The sequence below is a fragment of the Apodemus sylvaticus genome, chromosome 7 (assembly GCF_947179515.1).
Source record: "Apodemus sylvaticus chromosome 7, mApoSyl1.1, whole genome shotgun sequence".
Taxonomy (NCBI): Eukaryota; Metazoa; Chordata; class Mammalia; order Rodentia; family Muridae; genus Apodemus; species Apodemus sylvaticus.
The window spans coordinates 57,519,260-57,541,506 of record NC_067478.1 but is presented as its reverse complement, the minus strand read 5'-3'; the positions used below and the strand labels follow the sequence as shown (position 1 = coordinate 57,541,506).

Genomic DNA, 22,247 nt, shown 5'->3' with positions numbered 1-22,247 from the left:
AAGAAAAGAACTTGGTTCAGCTCCCGCCCCTGCCACCTTACAGGGTGTGTTTCCCTACAAACCAGGAGGGAGGCTGACAAGAGTCAGCACTGAGGCTTCAAGCAACCTGTGGGGCCAGGGGACCAGGCAGGTGGGCAGCAGGCCCAGGCTGCGTCTGTTACCTTCTCCATGCGCTCAATCAGCCTGTCCAGCTCCCCAATCCTCTGGTCTTTCTCCTCCAGGCTGAGCTCAGCCGCCTCCATCTTCTTATTGGCCTCTTCAATCGCTTTCAGAAAGCTGTTGGTTTCTTCCTGCAACAAGGTACACACTCTCCTCAGCACGGCCTAGATACCCAGGTGACTCACCTAAGTCCACACAGTACCTCACCGCGTCATGATCTCCCCGGGAAAGCATGACCCTGGGACCTGTGTGTCTCAGAGTGAACTCGACTGTCTTGAGTCTGGTTTCACCTCTGAACAATGCATGTCATGTAGCTATTCTTCTTTATTTCACATTTGTTTTATTTTGTGTGTCGAGGGGATACGGGTGTCACGGGTGCATGTGTGTGTGGTCAAGGGTGTGGAGTTGAGAGGGTAGCTTCAAATGCCTGTTCTCTCCTTCCACTGTGTGGGCTTCAGGGTCAAGCTCAGCTTTTCATCTTGGCTGTAAGTATCTTTATCTGATGGGGTTCTCAGCCTTCCAAAAGGCCATAACGCTTTAATACAGTTCCTCATGTTGTGATGAGCCCTAGCTATAAAATTATTTCCATTAATTTTGCTATTTTTGTGACTCACAATGTAAATATCTGATATGCAGGATATTTGATATGTAACCTTTGTAAAAGGAATATTCAACCCCCAAGGAGATCACAGGCCGAGAACCGCCGTGCTAAGCAAGCTCACTGCCCCCCCCCCCCCCCCCGGCTTTTCAATGGGTCTAGTAACTGTCTCTTCTGAAAGCGTATATTCCAATGGCATGAAAAAAAGGAACAAAACAAAATAGTCTCTAAAGGGTTTAAAAACACTACACAAATGCTCTGAGTGTCATTGTGTGAGCCAACATACAGCTAAAGTAGAATGAATTTCCAGATCTTCCTCCCACAATGCAGTGTGCCAACTTACTCTTATGGGGAAAAAAAACAAAGATCTGTGCATTGATTAAACCTCCAAGGACACAGATAAACCACACACAGTTGCAAGGTGGGGTTGGTGAGACAGGGATAGCGACTCCTTCACAGAATATGTGCTGTCTGAGAGAAGCCACGTGAGCCCACCTCTAGACAGAGGCACAGTGCAATCCAGCATCCAGGAGGAGGAAGGGAGAACAGCTTTCTAGATGTGGAAATGGTGGGGTGGGGAGGGTGGAGCTCAGGGTAGGGAGGGTGGAGCTCAGGGTGGGGAGGGTGGAGCTCAGGGTGGGGAGGGTGGAACTTTCAAGGTCAGTGGGGAGGGATGGGATTGTCCAGGATGGGGAGTGGGAGGTTTCAGAAGGAGAAACAAATGGAGTTAACAGACAACTGCAGGATCCACTAGGATGCTGGTGACTGGTCCTTTTAGCTGGAAATTTGTATTTTGAGACAGAGACATTGGGTTATTCCAGAAGGAGGAAAAAATGAAGGCAAATGAACAATCAAATAAATTTCCTGGGCCAGAGCAATTCTCAGTGGGTGAAGAGCTTTCTGTGCAAGCATGAGGCCCTGAGTTCAGATCCCCAGCATGCAAGTAAAAGCTGGACATGACAGTGCATGCCTGGGACCCCGGCCTGTGGAAGCTAACACAGGGCCACAGGGCTAGGGAATCCTGGGAAACTGCTGGCCAGCAGCCTAGACTAAATGGCAGACTCCAGGTTCAGTGAAAGACTCCGTTTCAAAATAAATAATAAAGAAGGTGGAGAATGGCAGAGGCACAATATCAATATAAACTTCTCACCGTCATAAGGGCACACATGAGCCAGGGCACCTGTGTGCACAGTGCACATATGCATATAACACCCATGGCATAAATATGAATGAATGAATGAATGAATGAATGAATGAGTCCCTCGACTCCTCTTTACACCCAACCTCATGACTCCCTTCAAGGACAAAACCTTCCACCTAAAGCTGCCCACGCATTCTGTTTCAGGCAGCACGCACGCACCAGGAGCACCTCCTTCTCCGCGCTGTGCTTGCGCTGTGCCTCCTGAAGTTTCTCCTCATACTGGTTGTACAGCTTTCTCGTCATCTCCCGCATCACCTCAGCATTGGCTTCTTGCGATGACTCCACCTGCAAAGAATTTCATTGCAGAACTGCAAAACTGCAGAACTGCAGCCTGTCCCTTGCCCCTCTAGCATCTCTACACACAGAGGTCAGAGCATGACCCCCAGGGGTCTACCATAGAGAGAAGCAGCAGGCAGGAGGGCACAGAGAGGAGGGGGGGAAGGGATGGAGGGAGGAGGGAGGGGAGGAGGGAGGGAGAGAGGGAGAGAAGAACGCACACCAATGCGAGATGGCACTGTATACTATGTTATTTAGGATGATTGAGACAAGGTGTTTCAGAGGATTAATTTTTCAGAAGGCCACTTCTTAATGTTGGAGAGATGGTCTCAGTTGATAAAGTTTTTTCTAGAACTCATGCAAAAAAGGGGGGGAGAAAGAAACAGGGAAGGGAAAGGAAAGAGCCACTTGTGGTGGCACATACTTGAAACTCCCAGCACTGAGCAGTAGTCAGAGACAGTCAGGTGACCCTGGGGCTCACTGGCCAGCCAGCTATAAACTGCAAGCCCTGGCTTCCAGCGAGGGACTGGGCCTCAGAAGATAAGATGGACAGCTCCTGAGCTGTCAACCACACTTGACGTTGACCTCCTGACTTATAGCCACATGTAACATGTGCACATACATGCACGGCTTAATTATTTTAAAGCTAGCTTCTCCAATCAATCCCATTCATGGTACTGAACAACCGCATCCCTAAGTCAGGCACAAGTAAAAAATCTGCACTCATCTTTGCCACACTACATGTTTTCCAAGCTGTTGTCTTTGAAGCAACACTGGACTGGGAGCTGTTAGTGGCCAGCTGGAGCTAGTGCAGCTTGAGAGAATCTTAGGAGCTGGGGCAAGTGGGTGGATCTCCAGAGATGGTGTCTCCTTTCCCGCCTTCCGTAAGGACCTCATACCACTGACCAGATGCTGCTGCGGGTGTGCCCTCGCCCCTGCCCCTGGGCTTCTGCTCATCTAAGGCCCCTGAGCTGGAGAGTGTCTCACCTCTGAGAAAGGGAGGCAGCCTTTGGCCTTAATGAGTTGCATGGTGTCTACTCCAAAGATGTGGCCAGTCCCTCTTGATGCCCTTGGATGATTATCACTGGACAAGGACTCGGGTTTCAAACTCCTGAGTAAAAGTTGCCATGAACTTAGAACCCATCCACCCCTCACGCCATTGCTACTGCAGGGGTACCATGGGAAGGGTATACCTGAAGCCAGTTCACACTGCACTCCAGTCACTCCTAGTGACCAGGACCAAATTCAGCATCAATTTCTAAAGCAGGCCACTGTAGGCTGGACATGAGGGATCTGGACTTTGAGCCTACCTTGTCATATGGTGACATACCACCCCAGAGGGAAAAAGGATCACATAGGACAGACCCAAACAGTAGGTGCTCAATAAGTGCTTGCTTGTGGGATAAACAGATATATAAAGGTTTAACTTCTTCCACAACAATCTTTTTTAATTTTCAAAACTAAAATTCTGAAATAGTGAGAAATAGAATGTATAAAATTGTAAAGAGAAAGACTGACCTAGCACGGAAGAGATGGCTCAGCAGTTAAGAGGACTTGTTGATCGTCCAGAGAACCTGAATTCAGTTCCCAGCCCCCACATCAGGGGACTCACAACCATCCATACTCCAGCTCTGAGAAATCTGATGCCCTCTTCTGGCCTCTGCGTGCACTATCCTCTGGTACACAAAGCCACACTCAAATACACATATAACACACAATTAAAAATAACAAAAACAGGAAGAGTTGCCTTATTTGGAGAGAGAACAAAAAAGGGCTGGTCTATTACCCTAGCCTGACCCCAGGCGGGCTCTAACAGCAGGGCCCCAGAGGGGAACCGCAGAGAATCTAAGGTATAGCATGGCTGCCACAGGGAAGGGCGCACTGCAGGGTGGTTGTCCTGCTGGGTTATTAGCAGCGCCACTCTTCTCTGACATACTCTGGTCTAGGTGAGAAGTTACACATGATCTACAGAACAGTTTAAGGCTGTGCAAACACAGCCTTGGAGGAAGGGGCTAGGAAGCCACAGCCTTTCTTGATGGTAGATGGGAAAGAGACGGTTCCTCCAGCGGAGTAGTTGTTGGTTGCTTGTGCTCCCATACATGATCTCTCACCCATTCTCCTATAAGCAAACCTAATTACACTCATGTACGCAGGAAGACATAAAAGGAAAATGGAGTTTAGCTGGGATAAGGATGGAGATCCACAAGAGCCAGGGGCAGGGATAGAAAGAGTAATGAGGGCGCAGATATGATCACTTGATATATGCATGATATATGTATGGAAATGTCATATGGAAACCATTATGTAATAGGTGCTTTAAAAAAAAGCCCACTCGGGGAGGGCCCACTGGACTTCAAAGTTTTATAAGTCCAGCTTAGGCATGCAGGCAGCCCAGGGGTCAGGAGGACAGATCTTTGTGGGGTGTGCATGTGTAGGGCGGGGGCAGACCCTGGAGCTTTAAAGAGCATACACAGAGTAAAGGGAGAGCCTTTCAGAGCTGAGTATATGAAGCCTCCCACTGGCCTTCCCAATAACATAACCGCAAAGCCATGGTGCTTCTAGGAACGCCTTTAGGCCACTATAGTTAGCCATGTAGTTAGAGAGGCATGCTCCAAAGGAGTGTTTGTGCAGTGCCCCGACTCTAGACAGGGAGCCGTGAGAAGACACCGCCTCGCAGCTTCAGACCGTGTCTGTAAGAAACTCTGATGGGAAAGAGAATGGGGGAAGGGGGATGAAGAACTGAAGAGGAGAGAGGAGAGAGAGGTCAGTGGGGAAGGTCCACTGTCTCACCCTCATCTTCAGCAGCTGGTTTTCCATTTGAGCAGCCTCCAACTGCCTCTGCTTCTCTCGCAGCTTGTCCATGGACGCTTCGTAGGTCTGCTGCAAATGTCTGATTTGATCCTTGATGTTGCTATTTTCCAAAGTCACATCCACAAGGGTTTTCTATTTAGGTGAAAATTAAAAATGGAGGCCCAGGGCTGTGAGAACACACACGGCAGCAGCCCATTTTGTCTCATGCTGCAGCGGTGCTCAGGTGGGGGTCCAGGGATCCCCATAATGGCTGAGGCCTATCCCACTGTGGTTGCAGTGGACCACAGCTTGCCTTACATCTCCAACAGCTATGGACTCTTAGACCACCCGCAGCTTACGATGGGAAGGTGGATTGAATGGAATCTTTCCCAGGGAAAATAAATGCTATCATGAAATAATGATATCATGTCACATGGGGTGGGGGAGCAGGTGTAAAGTAGTAAACACAAGCCAATCCCATTCATAAATACAAACCCATGATAGTCTTTGCTACGTAACAGAATTGAGATTTATTTTTTATTTCATTGTTTCCCCAACTTTCCCATATTTTTATAATGAAGTAAAGACAAAGTATGTTATAGAATAAAGATAAAGTTCGACAACAATATTGCCTGACAGATGTCAGAAGCCTGTTAAGAGTCTGTGGCTCTGGCTCAGATGGTAGAGTGCTTAGCTAGTGTGCTGGTTAGTCAACTTGACACAAGCCAGGGTCCTCTGGGAAAGGGGAATCTCAATTGGGAAAATGCCTCCATGAGATTGGTGGGTGGGGAATTTTTCTCACCTGGTATCTGATGTGAGGGCACCCAGCTCACTGTGGGCTGTGCTACCCTTGGGCAGATAATCCTGAGCTCTGGAAGAAAGCAGGCTGAGCAAGCCAGTAAGCAGTGTCCCTTCATGGCCTCTGCATTGGCTCCTGCCTCCAGGTCCCTGCCCTGGTTAAGTTCCTGCCCTGACTTCTTTTGATGATAAACTGTCCCTTTCCTCCCCCAAGGTGCTTTTGCTTGGGGTGTATTATAACAGAAAGCAAACAAGAGAACCCAGCAAGCACAAGGCCCAGGGTTCCAGCCCTAGCACTACATACATGAAGATCAAATTCAAGGTCATCCTGGGCTACCTAGTGAGTTTGAAGCTGGCCTTGGCTTCATGAGACCCTGTCTAGGGGGAAAGGGAAGATGCGGTTGACTTGCCTGCTGCTCCTGGACACCCAGGTGGGAAGCTCATTAAATTAACAATGCTGCTGTTTATCGCTTCCATCTCTATCTAATTATTTAGAGAGAAATTATTCCAATAATCTCCAGACTCTCACCACTGGACACTGGAGTGTGGGTATTATCTACCACATCAGATTGCAAGACTCAGAACCTGGTGCCAGATAGTGTGTGTATCCTCTGTCCTCTCTGATGGATGGATGGCCTCTGAAGATTCCCCAACCCTTACTGGACAATATACCTCTCGATCCTAAATCCACTTGAACCAGTTTAGAAACTGTTAGTGGAGGGGAGAAGGTATCAAAGGAAACACTGAAGCCATCAGAAGCTTCCAGGAACTTTAGAAGGTACTTTTAAAGTCCCGGAAGGACTTTAGTGCCCAAGTCCTTCTGGGAGAAAACGGACACACAAACATTTAGCCTTGACCAGGAGACAAGATTCGTCTAATCCTGTCTCTAAGACTAGCTAGACACTTAATGTCAGGTCACTGATCTCTGCTGGTCTCAGTTTACCCACGATCTATCTAGCTCTGTTTTTTTTTTTTTGTTTTTTTTTTTTAAATAAAGCCAAGAGTCTGGTCTCTGTCAATAATGACAAACTAGTAGAAGGGATGGGTGACAGAGGCTGTGGTCTTGCATGACTAAGAAGCCAGTGACCTTCAGATATGGCCAATGGTGTACTCTTCTAGTTGCATGGCCCTGTTTTTTGTAGCCTGGAACTAAGGGACTAAGGATCCTTGGGTTAGGGCTAACACTGCTCAAATAAGAGAACCATGGGAGGTAAATACCGAGATTGTCAGCTAAGTGGCACATGAGAAGAATTTGCCTAAAATAAATACTGTTTTTCTGGGAAGAGAATCCAGAGACATAGTGCAGACACCAGCAGGTCTAAACTCAGGTAGGCAAAGCCCTCTCTGTAGGCTGGGAGTGAAACGGCTCCTAGGAGGGAGGGGAAGAGAGCCTTGGCCATAGGAGGAAAAGAACAAAGGGCTCCTGAATAAACCAGGGACTTGGCCCAAGGCCAGGGGGAAGCTGGCATACACAAAAGGGAGCCAGGAAAAGCATGGGCCTGTGGCCCAACCAGAAATGGGCATCCCAGACAAACCCAAACACAGCCCTGCCCCACCCACTGCTGGAAGCCAACCAAGCTTTGTTGCCTCTGAGGCTCTGTCAGCTGTGGCTGATGAATAATACTAAGTTCTGTGGGAAGTGGAGGAGCCCAGTATGGTGGTCTGTTTGCTTATCCACAAAACTATTTACTTAGGACCAGAAAGGATTATACATGAGAGGGCTGAATTTTTAAGAGGATATAAAAAAGATAAGCCAGATAAACTTGGAGGATGGCAGAAACGATTGTTTGCATATTTGAAAATTGAAACCAGAGGCTGGCTTTGAACATCTTCAAATGAACTTCCATGCTGGCCAGGGAACCAGGTCATTGGAAGCCTAAAGATTGAAAGGCTGTTAATGGTTAGCTCAGAGCCAATCTCTGGCAGTATGTAATTAGGAATATGTGTCTACTAAAAATGTCTTCATTCTCTGGAACACATGATTCTTTCCAATGTAAAATCATTTCTAAATCAAGAAAATGTGCTTGCTATGAGAGCTCCTTCTTGTAAAAGGTTACATCTTGTCTTGATGAATACGTCTTTTCTGTAACCAAGTGGGACTTCCTGAAGCACAGGAGAAGGTAGTTGATATGTTGTGTAGACACACATGCTGAGGATCTAGGGAACAGGAGACATCTCCATCCTGGAGCTGAGCTTAAAACCCCACTGACATGGGCACCCTACAGAGGCTCATGAAGCATTTCCTCCAACTTCCTACCCATCTTTCAGAAACTGCCTTTACTGTGGCTGTACTTAAAGGACCATGACTGATTGCAGGGCATTCTGTGACTTTTCTGCAAATGGGCCCAACTCCTGGTTAAACTTGGCTGCCTTGTAAGAGAAGAATCCCAGCTCAGGAGAAGCAGACGGATACCTGTAAGCCAACAGAGTCCGATGCCAATGCTGAGTTCATAGCATTGAAGCTATCCAGGGCTGATGCCTGGGCTTGGATGTGGCTGTCTAGATAGTCTTGCTGAGCATGGGAAACCTGGAGAGAGAAAGACAGTCACTCCAAACCAATCCACACCCACAGGCTCCAGGGAAGGGGAAATCTTCTGAGAGCAGACATATCTAGTTAAGTAATATTTACAGTAAAACTATAGAATACAAACCAACACCTGGGGCCAGGGAGTTTGCATAGTCAATGAAGTACTGCCAGGAGAAAAAAACACATACTTTTTTTTCTTGGTGTATTTCAATTTCCATCTTTTAAAAACCATTACAAATGATCTTTTAAAAAAAAACAAAACCATTAGTTCATCCATGAGTCATTTTGCATGTGCAGGAGCTGGTCTGTAGAATAAATTCTTAAGGACAGAATTTGAGGGCCGGGAATGTGGTTCAGTTGACAGAGCATACACAAGGCCCTGGGTTTGATCCTCAGCACTGCATACCAGGCATAGTGGTGCACACTTATAATCTCTTCACTGGGGAGGTGAAAACAGAAAAATGAGGAGTTCAAGGTCATGCAACTTTGAGGCCACCCTGGACTAAGACTTCATTTAAAAAAACAAAAAGAATACAGCATTTTTTTAAAAGTAAGCCATTAACTCAAATTCATCTGTGTAGGGGCTGAGAGATGGCTCAGTAGTTAAGAATGTGTACTGCTCTTATAATGCAACTGTAAGAAGGGTTATTAGATATTCTCCTTTGAATAACAAAGTTCAATCTGTTACTCAAAAGATGTCCTCTCAGTTCCTTTAAAGTATGACTCCGTTCATGAAAAGCTTGCACTATTCAAACATTTCCAGGCCACTAAGCTCAAACCATAAGCTTTGCCATTCTCCCATGGCCTCAGAGTTCTGGAGTCTTTCCTCACATTATATTAAGGTGGGTCTTTGTATTTTCAGTTGTTAATTCTGTAGAATTCAGAGAGCTAAATGCTGGCAGGATTTTGGTACTGTCATTTGTATGGCCTCTCACCAGCATGTAACATCCCTCAATGCCTTAGGCAATCTATGAGATGTTCATGTGTTGTCTTGCTTTTGATTGGGTTGTAATAAAGAGTGGACAGCCAATAGCTGGCACAGGAAGTACAAGGGCAGAACTTCCAGGCAGAGTGGGACTCTGGGAGATTTGAAGAAAACTGGAAGGAACAGACAGACTAGAGCAAAGAGGTAGAGTTGGTCACATGGCAGGTCTTAGTGCTTGAAATAGTCAGGTTAAGTTTAGACAGTAGCTAGGAGACTGTCCCAGCTAGAGGCCTAAGCTTTAAACTATATTAGAAATCACCATTCATTATTGAACCACAGGAGGGTCTGCAAAAAGTCCTGTGATACCAGAGTGCTGAGGCATGAACTCACCGACAGGTCTTGGGTGAGCTGTCGGATCTTCTGTCTCATCTCATCATAGTCTCCGTACATCCGCTTCCTCACTTTCTCCAGTGTGGCCCTCACCTGCAGCCAGAAAGATGCGAATTAGAAATCAAGTTATAATATGATCGTGAAAGATGCTGGAAACTTTATTAGTAAGAGAAAGACAAGAAAAAAAAAGAATCTTAGGAATAAGACATGTAACAAATTAAATGACAATAACACTCTTAACAGGGAAAATGGAAACTATCAAGACAATAATGTTTATCGTATATGAAGATAGGATTAACAGATATTATGTTATCCAAACAATAAGCTGAAGGACACCCACTTAACTTTGTAAAGACTCACCCATGACCCTCAAACCCAGTTTGAACAAAGTTTACCCCTCCCAATCACATGTCTCTACAAGCAGGAAGTTTTTAGCTAATTGACTGTAAACACATGGCTTTGAGGATGAAAACACTCCAAAGCAAGCAGCAACCTCTAATTCATTCTCATTCTCTCTCTCTCTCTCTCTCTCTCTCTCTCTCTCTCTCTCTCTCTCTCTCTCTCTCTCTCTGCCCCCAATGCCAAAAATCAATTAAATGTCTAGCATGTGAGGTGGAAAAATGTGAGGCCTGAAGGGGCCATAAATTCAGGTGTCAGTTTCTCAGTAATTCCCCACAGAACACACACCAGGTATAACCAAGAGGAAAGTGGTCCTCAAACCCTCACTCGTGCAAACACTGTGCAAGTCTGCACTGTGGATGTCTATTAAAAGAGTGTTGAAAAGAGTGTTGAAACTGACACACAACTCTGTTTCCCCATCTTCTGGTATCCTTAGACATTTGATGAAGCTCTTGGGAGTCTTCCAACAGATCAAGAATTCATGAGGGAACTTCCTCCAGGCAAACTCCAAGCTGTTGGGCTTCCAAAAGACTGAAGGGAAGCCGTCTGGTTTGAGTGTAAATGTTTAGGAGTCATGCTGGAAGACTTGATATGGAAGGTATATTTGTGTAGGAAACACCCTGTTCTGCTTTCAAGGTTTTGTTTTCTCTTTCTTGCACTAGGGATTTGAACTTGAGGCCTCATGCATGCTAGACAAGAACTCTAATACTGAGGTAGAGTTTGTTTTAGAATGGATATTGTTAGAGATTAGATGAGAGGAGTTCCCAGTTGAAGATTTTCTCTTTGTTGGTTTATTTTTAAGATTTAATTTTAAGTGTAGAGTGTGTGTGTGTGTGTGTGTGTGCGCGCACGCTCGCGTGCATGGTAAGTACAAGTAGCAGTGAAAGCCAGAAGAAGATGTAGGATCTCCTAGAACTCTAGTTACAGAGACTTGTGAGCTGCCTGGCATAGACAGATGCAGGCAATCAAATTTGGGTGCTCTACAGTAGGAACCCTTAACCCCTAAGCCATCTCTCCAGCCCCTCCCCAGATGAGTTCTAATAGTCTACATTGACCACAAACAATTGGGAAAATGAGATTCAAAGCATGACCTTTCATTGTAGGGGGTGAATGACTCTTTACTACCCTAACTGGCTTGGGTGCTGTCACCAGAGGTGACTGGGCGGAACCTTGAGTTGGGTGTCGCCGCCATGAACAGTGTAGGAAACCAACAAGGCTGGGTGTCTCCCATCAGAGAGCAAGGGCAACAGAGTCATAAACACACTGAGGAATGAGCAGGATGGGCTGTATCTGAAGCCAGCCATTAAAGGTGGGACCTAGGAATTAACTTTATATTGCAGATCACAGTGGAGGTTGGGAATTTTGGGTCAGAACCAGTTCTGTGATTTCAGTGCCTATCATTTATAGCTGAGGATTAGCCTGGACCTGTTGTGTTTGTCTTGGGCAATTTGGGAGTCTGAGCTCTACTTAGAAGGTTTTACTTCTAAAGTAATCCCAAGTTATATGGAGCATGTAAATGACGGTCTAAATATTTCCTTGTGGAAGGCCTGCATTGTTTAGCAATCTGGGATGCAATATTTTGCATGATTAAAAACCATCTTTGGGAGATCATATTACTGGGTGTTCAAGACTAGTGGTTATAATACATAATGAGTGTGTGTGTGTGTGTGTGTGTGTGTGTGTGTGTGTGTGTGTGTTCAGGAGCACATGTGCATATGAGTATGTCTGTGTGATATATGGACCTGTTCTTGAGGATGGTACATGTGTGTACGGGTGTGTATGCATATGTGTACATGTGTGAAGATCAGAAAATATTAGGTATCTTCCTTGATCATTCTCCACCTTATGTTCTGAGGTAGGGACTCTCACTGAACTTGGAGTTCATCTTTTCAGCTATGATGACCGGTCATTGAGCTCCAGGGATCATCCTGTGTCTGCCTGCCCCCCACTCCCAGTACCAGAGTTACAGATGGCTGCAACCACACCATTTTTACATGGATACTGCAGATCTGAACTCTCAGGTCCTCATGCTTGTACAAAGGCACTTATGATCTGCTCCCAGCCTATGCATTTGTTATTTTAAAAAAACTCATACAATAATAGCTAAGAAAATGCGGCTTTGCACATCATCTGCCCCCAACCAAATGAGGCTCACAAAGCTGGAGGCTTTGACCTCAGGGATGAGAGCCCACCTATGGATGAATAAACTGAGGCCTGCAGAGGACAAAGGGCACACTAAAAGGAACCTGGATCAGCGAGCTCACAGGCCTGAGGGACCCAGTACCATCATTTGTTTCCCTCAGCTCTGAGCCATGGCTCAGTGTCTGGGGCCCACGGGCATCAGAGCAGTTCATTTCTCTCTCATCCAACTAGTCGGGTTCGAGCTCAGCTCAGCAGCATCCGTCAGGTTAGTGTGGATGGAGGGGACACTGGGTAGCACAGAAAGAAATAGGCAGACAGACAGACAGCCATCAAAGTATTTGAAGAAAATGATGCAGACATTGGCCATGGGACAGGGTGAATGGTGAGAGGGTAGCCACTTGTTTTCTTTTTCACACACTCCCAAACCTTCTCAGTGTAAAAGACAAGAGGAAATACAATGAATACAAAGAGTTTGCATTGATCGGCTTAGAGGGAACCTTGTCTGCTGTGGCTGACTTCCCAATGTTCATTTCAACCCAAATCATTGGTGTGAACCTGCCAGGTTCTCATATGTTCCCTGTCAGTGATTGGTGTGGGATGGGGTGTGACCATCCCTGGCCAGGATGGCAATGTAAGGGACAACTTCAAAAAACTGTCCAGAAGTGGGTGTCCTAGTTTCTTTCTCCAAACACTGTCATATGTATAGGAGAAGCCAAAGAAAGAAAAAGCCCAAAGAAATACTGAAAACCAGACCCAAAGCCTAGTTGTGCCCTGCCTGGACCCTCCCCACCTCCCCCACACCTACAGGGTCATCTCCAAGGAAGACAATTCTTTCTGAGTTGGCGGTTCTCTTACAAGTAGCCAGTAACACCTACATTTATACAGTTGTCCAAACACATACATTATGTGTGTCTAGTATCTTATGCAAAACCACCCAAGAGTTTCCACACCACACCCAGCAGGAGCCCTGGGTCTCACGATCCCTCTGCCTGTAACAACCACCCAAGAGAAGCTTGTTGAAAAATTATACCTGTACCTTTAGCATCACTACAGAGAAATGGAGAAACATTTCCCTCCCAAATAAGACTTTCAAAATGCCTACTTAACATTCCCCATCCAGGCGTCTGACTCCACCCTTCTATCTGCTTCAAAGAATAGAAAACAAATATCCTTGAGTAGCTCACATCTTTGATGTAATTCATTTCTTCTTTCAGCTGATTGGTGGACCAGCCATACACGACCATTTCCTTCTGCTGATTGGGATCCGATCTTCGCACCACACCGTAGACAACACCCTGAGGCAGCTTCTTGGTAGGTTCTCCATTGCTTAGTTCTGGAGGCTGGGAGAAGGCAAGAAATGAGAAAAAAGAATAGAAGACCCATTAACACAGCAATAATAACGGCCACCCATGTATGATTAATCAGGCTCTGACCACCCCTGGGCACCCCAGCAGCAGCCTGGGCACCCCAGCAGCAGCCTGGGCACCCCAGCAGCAGCCTGGGTACTCCAGCAGCAGAAGCAAAGGGGCAGAGTCCCAGGGGCAGACCTGCTATCGGCTGGTCCCACTGTGCCTGGCATGGGCTAGGGTTGCCTACACCCTGGAGAAAGCATCTATTGCCTGTCTCTAACAAGTCTTGACCCACCACCCCCATTGGTAAGAACCATCATACCCCATTTTCCCAAGAGGACAACCATTTCTAATTCTCAAAAAGATGCCAGAGGAATTACGTCATGAGACCATGTCCTGAGGTGTGACACTATTGTCTGCCTTCTACCAGTTCCTCTGATGGCTTTAGCTGTCTGCCTAACCATGGCCTGAATTTCAGGAAGTTGAAGTTGACTGGCATCTGGTAAAGAAACTGTCCTAGGAGGGCAGAGCCTAACCCTGCAGCCAAGATCCAAAGGAAAGAGGTGGGGGCTACCGCATGACCTGCAATATCCATCTGTGAAGTATTTCTGAAAAGCCAAGCAGAGGTTGTGTGACTCCAGCCCCAAAGAATCTTCCCACTCTGCTTAGCTGGTTTTTAATGCTAGCAGTTAAAAGTGTGAATCACCAGTAAATTGCAATTCAAAAGTAATATGTCTGACTCTAACATAGCTTTGTAGGATAAAGGCTTTGGGAAGCAGGAAAAAAGAGGTATTCTTTGACCACCAAGAAAATTCCTTCCGACATCTCATGTTTATAGCCATTCAGCAACACACGGAGTTTTCCTGTTCACCTCATGGCTGAGGACACGGAAGTTCAAAGGGCCCGAAGAGCTTGTGTGTGACCACACAGTCACATTTAGGCCAATCTTGTCTGGTGACAAGCATACCTCCTCATACTGTGGGTTGTTAGATGTGGGGAGACAGAGTAGGGGCCTCCTCAGACATGAAGGACAATAACAAAGAAAATTAAAAAAAAAAAAAAAGAGAGGAGAGAGGGGGTGAAATGGCTCAGCCGGTAAAAGTGCCACCGAGCCCGGTGACCTGAGTCACCTGACCTGACAGCCACATGGTCCAGGGAGAGAACTGACTCCCACAAGCTGTCTTCTGACTTTCTTCATGGGCACTGCAGTTCACCTATGAGTACACACCATACACACACACCATACACACACACACACACACACACAGGTACGTGTATACACACCTATAGGAACACAAAGAATAAAAAAAAAAATAAAATGTAACAAGGAATATTTTTTTAAAGAAGTAACTTTTAAAAGAACAACAACAACAACAACAGAAAAGACAGAGAGAAAGAAAACAAGACCCAGCCTGAGACTCCATAGAGAAGTGGCTTCTTCACAGTCCTGTCCCCACTTTACACCACAGACCTCTCTCCTCAGGCCTCTCCCCTCGGCCACCAACTTTTCCTTTCTTTTCCTACCCTCCCTCCTTTCCCTCACCCCTCTTTCTTTCTTTCCTCTTTTTTTTTGTTTTTGAGACAGGGTCTCACGTCATCGCCTTGGCTGAACTTGGAACTCACTCTGTAGACCAGGCTGGCCCCAAACTCATAGAGAGCCATCCGATTCTGCTTCCCAAGTGCTGGGATTAAAGGTGTGCACCACCACACCGGACTCAGTACCAACATTTTCAATTACCTTTTTGTAGTTTTTCTCCCCAGGTCTTCAGAAAATTTTTTGAAATACAAAACCGTAATTTGCATTTTAAAGTATTTGTTGCCACCAAAAACGAGTGCTGAATTCATTCAAAGTTTGTAAAATAGCAAATAAAAACCAGAAAGATTCATGGCAAATCGTTAATAGTGATCGCCTCTGAGGAGAGAACAGAGAAATAGGTAGATGCGAGAGAACAAAGTGGGGGGGGGCTTCCTCCATTTTCTGTATTATTTGTTTGAGTATTGTTTCTTACCATGAGGACTTTCAAGGAAAGGAAGGAACACACGCAATGGTTTCCACCACTCTGTACAAACTTGGGAAGCAATGTGATAGGACAGTCTGAGGCTCTTGGTGTTTGGTTTCTGGTAACAGCTTATACAGTGTCCCAGGCACCCAGATCCCATGGGCACTGCTGCTACCCTTGAAATTTGACAGTTTCAAGGTCTGGGCTGCTAAATGGTTCCTGGTGGAGTAACACACTGGCATTCAGATACCCCCCCCCCCAATTTGCTAAACACGCTAATTAGGAAAAGGAAAATCTCCAATGAAACTCCCCACAGTCCGGGAAGCAGAAGCTGTTCTTCAAGCCCTTGGCTCTGCCCAGTTCCTGAAAAACAGGCTGCTGAGGACACGAGGCTCTGATGAGGCACACAGCCGAGCCCGGATATCTGGTGGCCTGACACACATGAGGATCCTACCACCAGGGAGATGATGCCAATACTCCTGACAGGGTCAGGTCTGCAATCCCAGCACCCAGGAGTCTGAGGCAGGGGGATTTCCATGAGTTTGAGACTAATAGGCACTGCTTAGTGAGTTCAAAGACTGTTTAGGCTACAGAGTAAGCCACCAACTCAAAAAGAAAAGGATTTATGTAAGTTGAAAGATACCTAAGATACACTGAGTGAAAAAGGATACATTTTATATTCCTGTTTTTGTTTTAAGAAAGTGTGCAGAATTTTACTAAGAACATACAATCCAAACTTTTGGTGACAATCTCATCTGTGGCAACAGGATGCCATTTTTTTCCTTTGTGTTCATTTGTACTCTGGCCTGTTGTTGTTGTTGCTGCTGAATCATTTTTATGTAAACTTTTTTTTTTTTAAGATTTATTTTGGGAGTGGACGTGAAGTCCCGCCCCTGGCTGGAGCTGTTAGCATTTGATAACTGCTGAGAGCCAGTTTTCTTTAAGGGTGTGATAGACCCACCACACTCCGGGGGCGGACCCACACCCGAGAATATTTGGACAGCACAAACTGGACTGGATTGTTTTTATAAAGGAGAACAGTGTGCAGCTGGGTGGAAAGCGAAGTGGGGTGAGTAGGGAAGGAGTTGGGGGAGGGGTGAACATGATACATTGTATCAGAGATTACAGATGTATTTATCTGTATATGTGTGTATCTCTGCAGGGATATGTGTCTACATGTGAGCACAGGAAGACAGATCCCCTGGAGCTACAATTGCAGGCAGTGGTGAGCTACCCCATATAGATGCTGGGCTCTGAGCTCAGGTTTCCTTGCAAGAGCAGAACATCTTCTTAACCATTAGGCCATCACTCCAGGCCACTTTTATTTCACTTTTCAAATGGAAACTAAAAGTAAAAAAATATTAAAATGTCATCTACATAAAGGACCTCCAAAAAAAGGGGGGAGCCTGGTCGCAACAGGTCTAGCAGCACGATGCTCTGGGATAGCAGCATGGCGTTCCTTGGAGGAAGACGCTGAACCACATGGAAAGGCTGGAAGCGCATGTGTGAAGAAAGAGACGGAGGAAAACGTGTGCTGCTCAGTGACTTTATTACACGGTCCTTCCTTTAGTCCCCACAGCTCTACTGAGTAAATGTTGGCTTATCCAGGGTGAGCATTCAGGTTCCAGTCTCTGTCTTTCAAAATGTGACCTTCTCAAACCACGCTGTCTCCAAGCCAGTGAAGAGTCAGCAGGGAGTTGTTGGACTATAGATAGCTATGCGGCATCCCAGAGTTTCTAGGGGTCAGGGAAGCCAGAAGCCCAGCCCTCATGTGCCAGAACCATTGGGAAGAGTCAGGCTAGAGATAGGGCTTCTCTCCAGTACCCACCATCCACCCATCATGGCTGCCATTTTGTTCTACCAACTCCTTTTTACTTCATGCCATTCACAAGACTCTTCCCTCTGCCATACTGCTAGACTGAGATGTCTCTTCCTCCAGAGTGACTTCCTTGACCCTTCAGAACTGTTAGTCCTCTTCATGCCCATTTTCCCCATGACATCAGCCATGCATGAGTGACTGTGGCTGTCCTTAGGATAGGAGGCCTGCTCTCCTGGCAGCCACCAGATGTCCAGGCCCCATCTGCCTTCTTTCTCAATCTTAACTGCAGCAGCCAGCAGTGAGGGACAGATTGTGACTCTCAGCAAATATTTACTGAATGGAGCTTTAGAGGCTAGAAGAGGCTCTGGGGAATCGTCTCAAACAAGCAAACATAGTCTAGTTGAAGGAAATGCCCTTTGTTCCTTAGACATGAAATACAAGAAAGTCCCAGAACAGTGGATGGGCCATCATGTTTAGAAAATAACAACATGCTCAAGGTAAACAACAACAAAAACAAGAGAACACAGAAAAAAATAAGAGCTCATAGGTTTGCAAATGCTTATAGTTCATTTTCCCCTCCTCCTAAAGTATTGCTAAAATGAGTATTACTTTTTAGTGCGTATTAATGACAAAAGCATTCATTATGGTAATATTAAAAGGCAGTGCTTATCTTTGAGAGAAGCACATTAAAGTCGTTATGACATTTATTTCCTTATCCAGGTGAAGGAAGTGGACAGGATGTAGACTTTACATGACACAACATTGACCAGGAGTGGAGAAGGCCCCGGCCACGGGTGGAGGTGGCCCCGGCCACGGGTGGAGGGGGCCCCCCGGCCACGGGTGGAGGGGGCCCCGGACACGGGTGGAGGGGGCCCCCCCGGCCACGGGTGGACGGCTGCTGAGGCTGAGGCAAACGCCAGAAGCACAAATTCCTTCAGTTTAAATGTCAAACTCCTCCATTAAAATATTTTTTGAAGCTTTAGGATGCTGCTTTGAATATTTTAAAAATCAAGTTTTAAATTATATATGGAGGCTGGCAAGATGGCTCAGCTGGGAAAGGTGCTTGCTACCTAGCCTGAAATCCTGAGTTTCCCAGGAATCCACATGGTGGATGGGAATAATCAGCTCCTGCAACTTGTCCTCCGACCTCTGCACATGCGTCATCACACAGAGAGAGGAGAGAAAGAGAACGGAGGCAGAGACACAAAGGGAATGTGTGTATGTAACATAGATGTAGAAAACAAAACATATAAATATGTTTGGGGCTGGAGAGATGGCTCAGTGGTTAAGAGCACACACTGCTCTGATAGCGGACACAAGTTAAGTTCTCAGCACCCACCCATAATGGGGCAGCTCATCACCACCCGTGTCTTCAGCTCTAGGGAACTGGATGCCTTCTTCTGATTCCAAGAGCACCAGTATCCATGTGAACACACACACACACACACACACACCTTAAAAATAAGTCAAATCTTTTTAAAAAGAATATGTGCTGGGCAGTGGTGGCGCCCGCCTTTAATCCTAGCACTTGAGAGGCAAAGGCAGACGGATTTCTGAGTTCCAGGCCAGCCTGGTCTACAGAGTGAATTCCAGAACAGCCAGAGCTACACAGAGAAACCCTGTCTCGAAAAAAGGGAAAAAAAAAGAATACGTATAGACCAGACCTGTTATTGTTATAAGCCCATTATGAATATGACCTATTATAAATGTTGTTATGAAAATATTATGATTATGAATATGAGCAATGTCAGGCAAATCTCCGTGAAAACTAAAGTCCTGTAAGTGTTGAGATGGAAAGACGGTTCCTGCCACAGTAGGGAGTGGAGACAACTCACAAAATTCTATAAACCCCACATAAAACCGATCAGGCTTAAGAGCAGGTGGGAACAGCAACACAGGAAGGAGCTGTGACCCGTGACTTCTGAGCACTCCCAGCTCAGAACTTACCTAGGTTCTGGCTGCAGCTGTTTCCCCTGGGCTAGAAAAGGATGAGAAGCCACAAAAAGTAACCTAGTCCAAAATTCTATAAAATAGTCTAAGGAATTCACAGGCCATTGGATTAGTTAGGCTAGCGATGGGGAACCAGATTTTTCATGTCTTAAATTACAGTATGTGGCCTGACAACATAACAAACTCCACAAAGGCAGGGAGTGTGTCTAGTATTTTCACAGCTGCATCTAAATACCCAGCATAGACAGACATTCTATAGCATGTGTGTACATATGTGTGTTCATATGTTGGCAGGTGCACATGTGGGTGCAGGTTAGTGTGTATGTGAGAGTATATGCTGATGTCGAAGCCCGAGAGGACCACCTCAGGTCCTTTGAGACGCTGCTCTGACATTATTTTATATAAGTGTATCAGTGTGAATACAGAGCTTCGCAGCTGGGGAGTGGAATGGGTGCACACTCTTGTGTTCTAAAAGAGGAACCTGGGTGCCTTCAAGAGGACTTGGGATAGGAGCCCTGCAGAGGTTAGGGAAGGATCCAGGACCCCAGGCCTGTTGGTGGAGAGGCAGACACAGCCCCTGCACACTGTCACAGAGGCAGCCCAGCCCCAGCTGCAGCCGTGAATCATGGCAGTACACCCGCTCACCTGGCAACAGCAGGATGTTGTATAAACAGGCTCTCAAGGGCAAGAACCAGCAGGCTTGCTCATCCTGGCTTTTAAAGGAAAGGGGCTATAAAATCTGCTGGCGAGGGTTTCCTCGCTGACACACCACTGGCCCCAGAAGCCCTGGACTCTGCACCCACACACACACAGCCACCCTCCCTCACTTAGCTTCTCAAAGTCCCAAAACAGAGTAACTATGAGGCACTGAAGGACATATAATGCCCTTCCTATGTGTTAGTAGCTTCTCATAGCATCATCTCTTCTAGCTAGTCTATTAATACGCACAAGATTTTGTTCATGATGAAGATCACAGAACCAGCTCCAACCAGCTCCAAGACTATGCAGCTACATTCTGGTTCAATATGATAGATATGTCATAGCTAGTGTTAGTGTTCTCATTCTCTCTCTCTCTCTCTCTCTCTCTCTCTCTCTCTCTGTGTGTGTGTGTGTGTGTGTGTGTGTCTCTATCTGTCTCTCTTCTCTCTCCCTCCCTCCCATCCCTTTCTCTCCTCCTCCTCCTCCTCCTCCTCCTCCTCCTCCTCCTCCTCCTCCTCCTCTTCCTCCTCCTCCTCCTCTTCTTCTTCTTCTTCTTCTTCTTCTTCTTCTTCTTCTTCTTCTTCTTCTTCTTCTTCTCTCTCTCTCTCTCTCTCTCTCTCTCTCTCTCTCTCTCTCTCTCTCTCTCTCTGTGTGTTTGTTCACACACAGGGTTACAGATTTGGACAGAAATATGGATACAGACCTTCAGAGAATTACAGAGTTCTGTAAAAATGACAGATGCCAGTATTTAATTTCAAAATGATCTACCACCAATTTTATGCCTAAAGTTTAGCCATATTTAAAAACATTCCACATTGATCAATTCCTTTGAATGAAATCTGTGATCATCCCTTTATACAAATAAAAAGCCCAAGTCTGGGACACACACCTTTAATTCCAGCCCTTGGGAGGTAGGGGAAAGAGGACCAGGAGTTCAAAGCCAGCCTCAGCTACATGAAAGAAACAAAAAGACAAGCAAACAAACAAAAAGTAAAAAGGAAACAAAAAGCTAATCCATCTGAGTTGCTTGCACAATTTAAAAAACTCGCCATGGGTTGAACTGTGTCACTTTCCAATAAAAAATATATTGGGGTCTTAACTGCTAGGAACTCAAAACCTGACTTTACTTAGAGATGGGATCAACTTAAAATGGGGTCATTAAGGTGGGCTTGACTTCATTATCTCCAGGGTCCTTACAAAAAGAAGGGAATTTGGCCAGACATGGATGTACACACAGGAAGAGCTCCATCCGTGAAGACAGCAATTACACAGCTACAGACAAGGACTGACCAGAGGCCCCAGACTTTGGATGAGTTTAAAGAAGGGCTCTGCCTCAGAGCCTCCACAGGGAAGGTGAGCCCGTCTCCATCCCAGGCTTCTAGTCCTCAGAACTAGGCAAGAACAAATTGTTCAGCCCATGTAGTCTATAGCATTGCTATGTTCAGCAACTTCTGAAACTGATCATCACTAAACACCTACTGTGTGAGGAGGGCAAGGCTCTACAGGGACAGACTAGTCAAGGCCTTCTTGTTCTGTGTGTTTCCATGCTAACTCAGTGTCATTTTCACATCCAATAGTTACAGAAATGTGTATCCATTCCTATGGCATTTCTTTGCTAAGAATGCTATGGGTAAAACAAGAAGGGTAGGCGGGAACCTGGCGCTTGAGGGAGGCACAATCAGGGAAGCACAGGACAGACAGGGAAGGTCGCAGGGGAGGAGCGAATCGTTTGTTGAGCCGGGAGGTGCAGGATGTCTGGGTAAATAGAAACAAACAGCTAAGAAGACACTGCAAGCATGAGAAAGAACCTTAGCAGGGGTTCTGAGGAGGGAGGGTACTCCAGGTACACAAAGGATGAAAAGGGCTGGCCTGGGTTTAGGTGGGCGAAGCCCGTGAGGGTGAGTTAGCAGGGCCCAACCAGTTCACACAGGAGCAGAATCACAACACCAGTGCATGGACTCAGGAGAGCATCACCATCTTTCACCTTCTATCCTCATAGATAGGTCATGCCTCCCTAGAACACCTCACAGGCCAGATGCTGAGGAGAGCACTGTGATAACTCATTAACTACTTTCTTATTTATTCATTTAATATTTATTATTTAGCTATTTATTTATTTATTTATTTATTTATTTACAGTTTTTTAAAGACAGGGTTCCTCTGTGTAGCCCTGGCTGTCCTAGAACTCACTCTGTAGATCAGGCAGGCTTGGAACTCACAGAGAT

The 22,247-nt window shown here is 46.1% G+C and overlaps 1 protein-coding gene across 2 annotated transcripts in view; it reads right to left on the bottom strand.

Moving 5' to 3' along the window:
* Window positions 1-22,247, bottom strand: part of Myzap (myocardial zonula adherens protein) — an 81,442-nt gene that overhangs the window by 40,838 nt on the left and 18,357 nt on the right. For both annotated transcript variants that reach the window (XM_052187860.1, XM_052187859.1), the window contains exons 3-8: window positions 13,390-13,545; window positions 9,665-9,757; window positions 8,236-8,349; window positions 5,025-5,177; window positions 2,118-2,243; window positions 162-290 (exon numbers count right to left, since the gene is read on the bottom strand). In XM_052187860.1, the coding sequence (XP_052043820.1) occupies window positions 162-290; window positions 2,118-2,243; window positions 5,025-5,177; window positions 8,236-8,349; window positions 9,665-9,757; window positions 13,390-13,545 (771 nt within the window). The remainder of the gene's footprint in view (window positions 1-161; window positions 291-2,117; window positions 2,244-5,024; window positions 5,178-8,235; window positions 8,350-9,664; window positions 9,758-13,389; window positions 13,546-22,247) is intronic.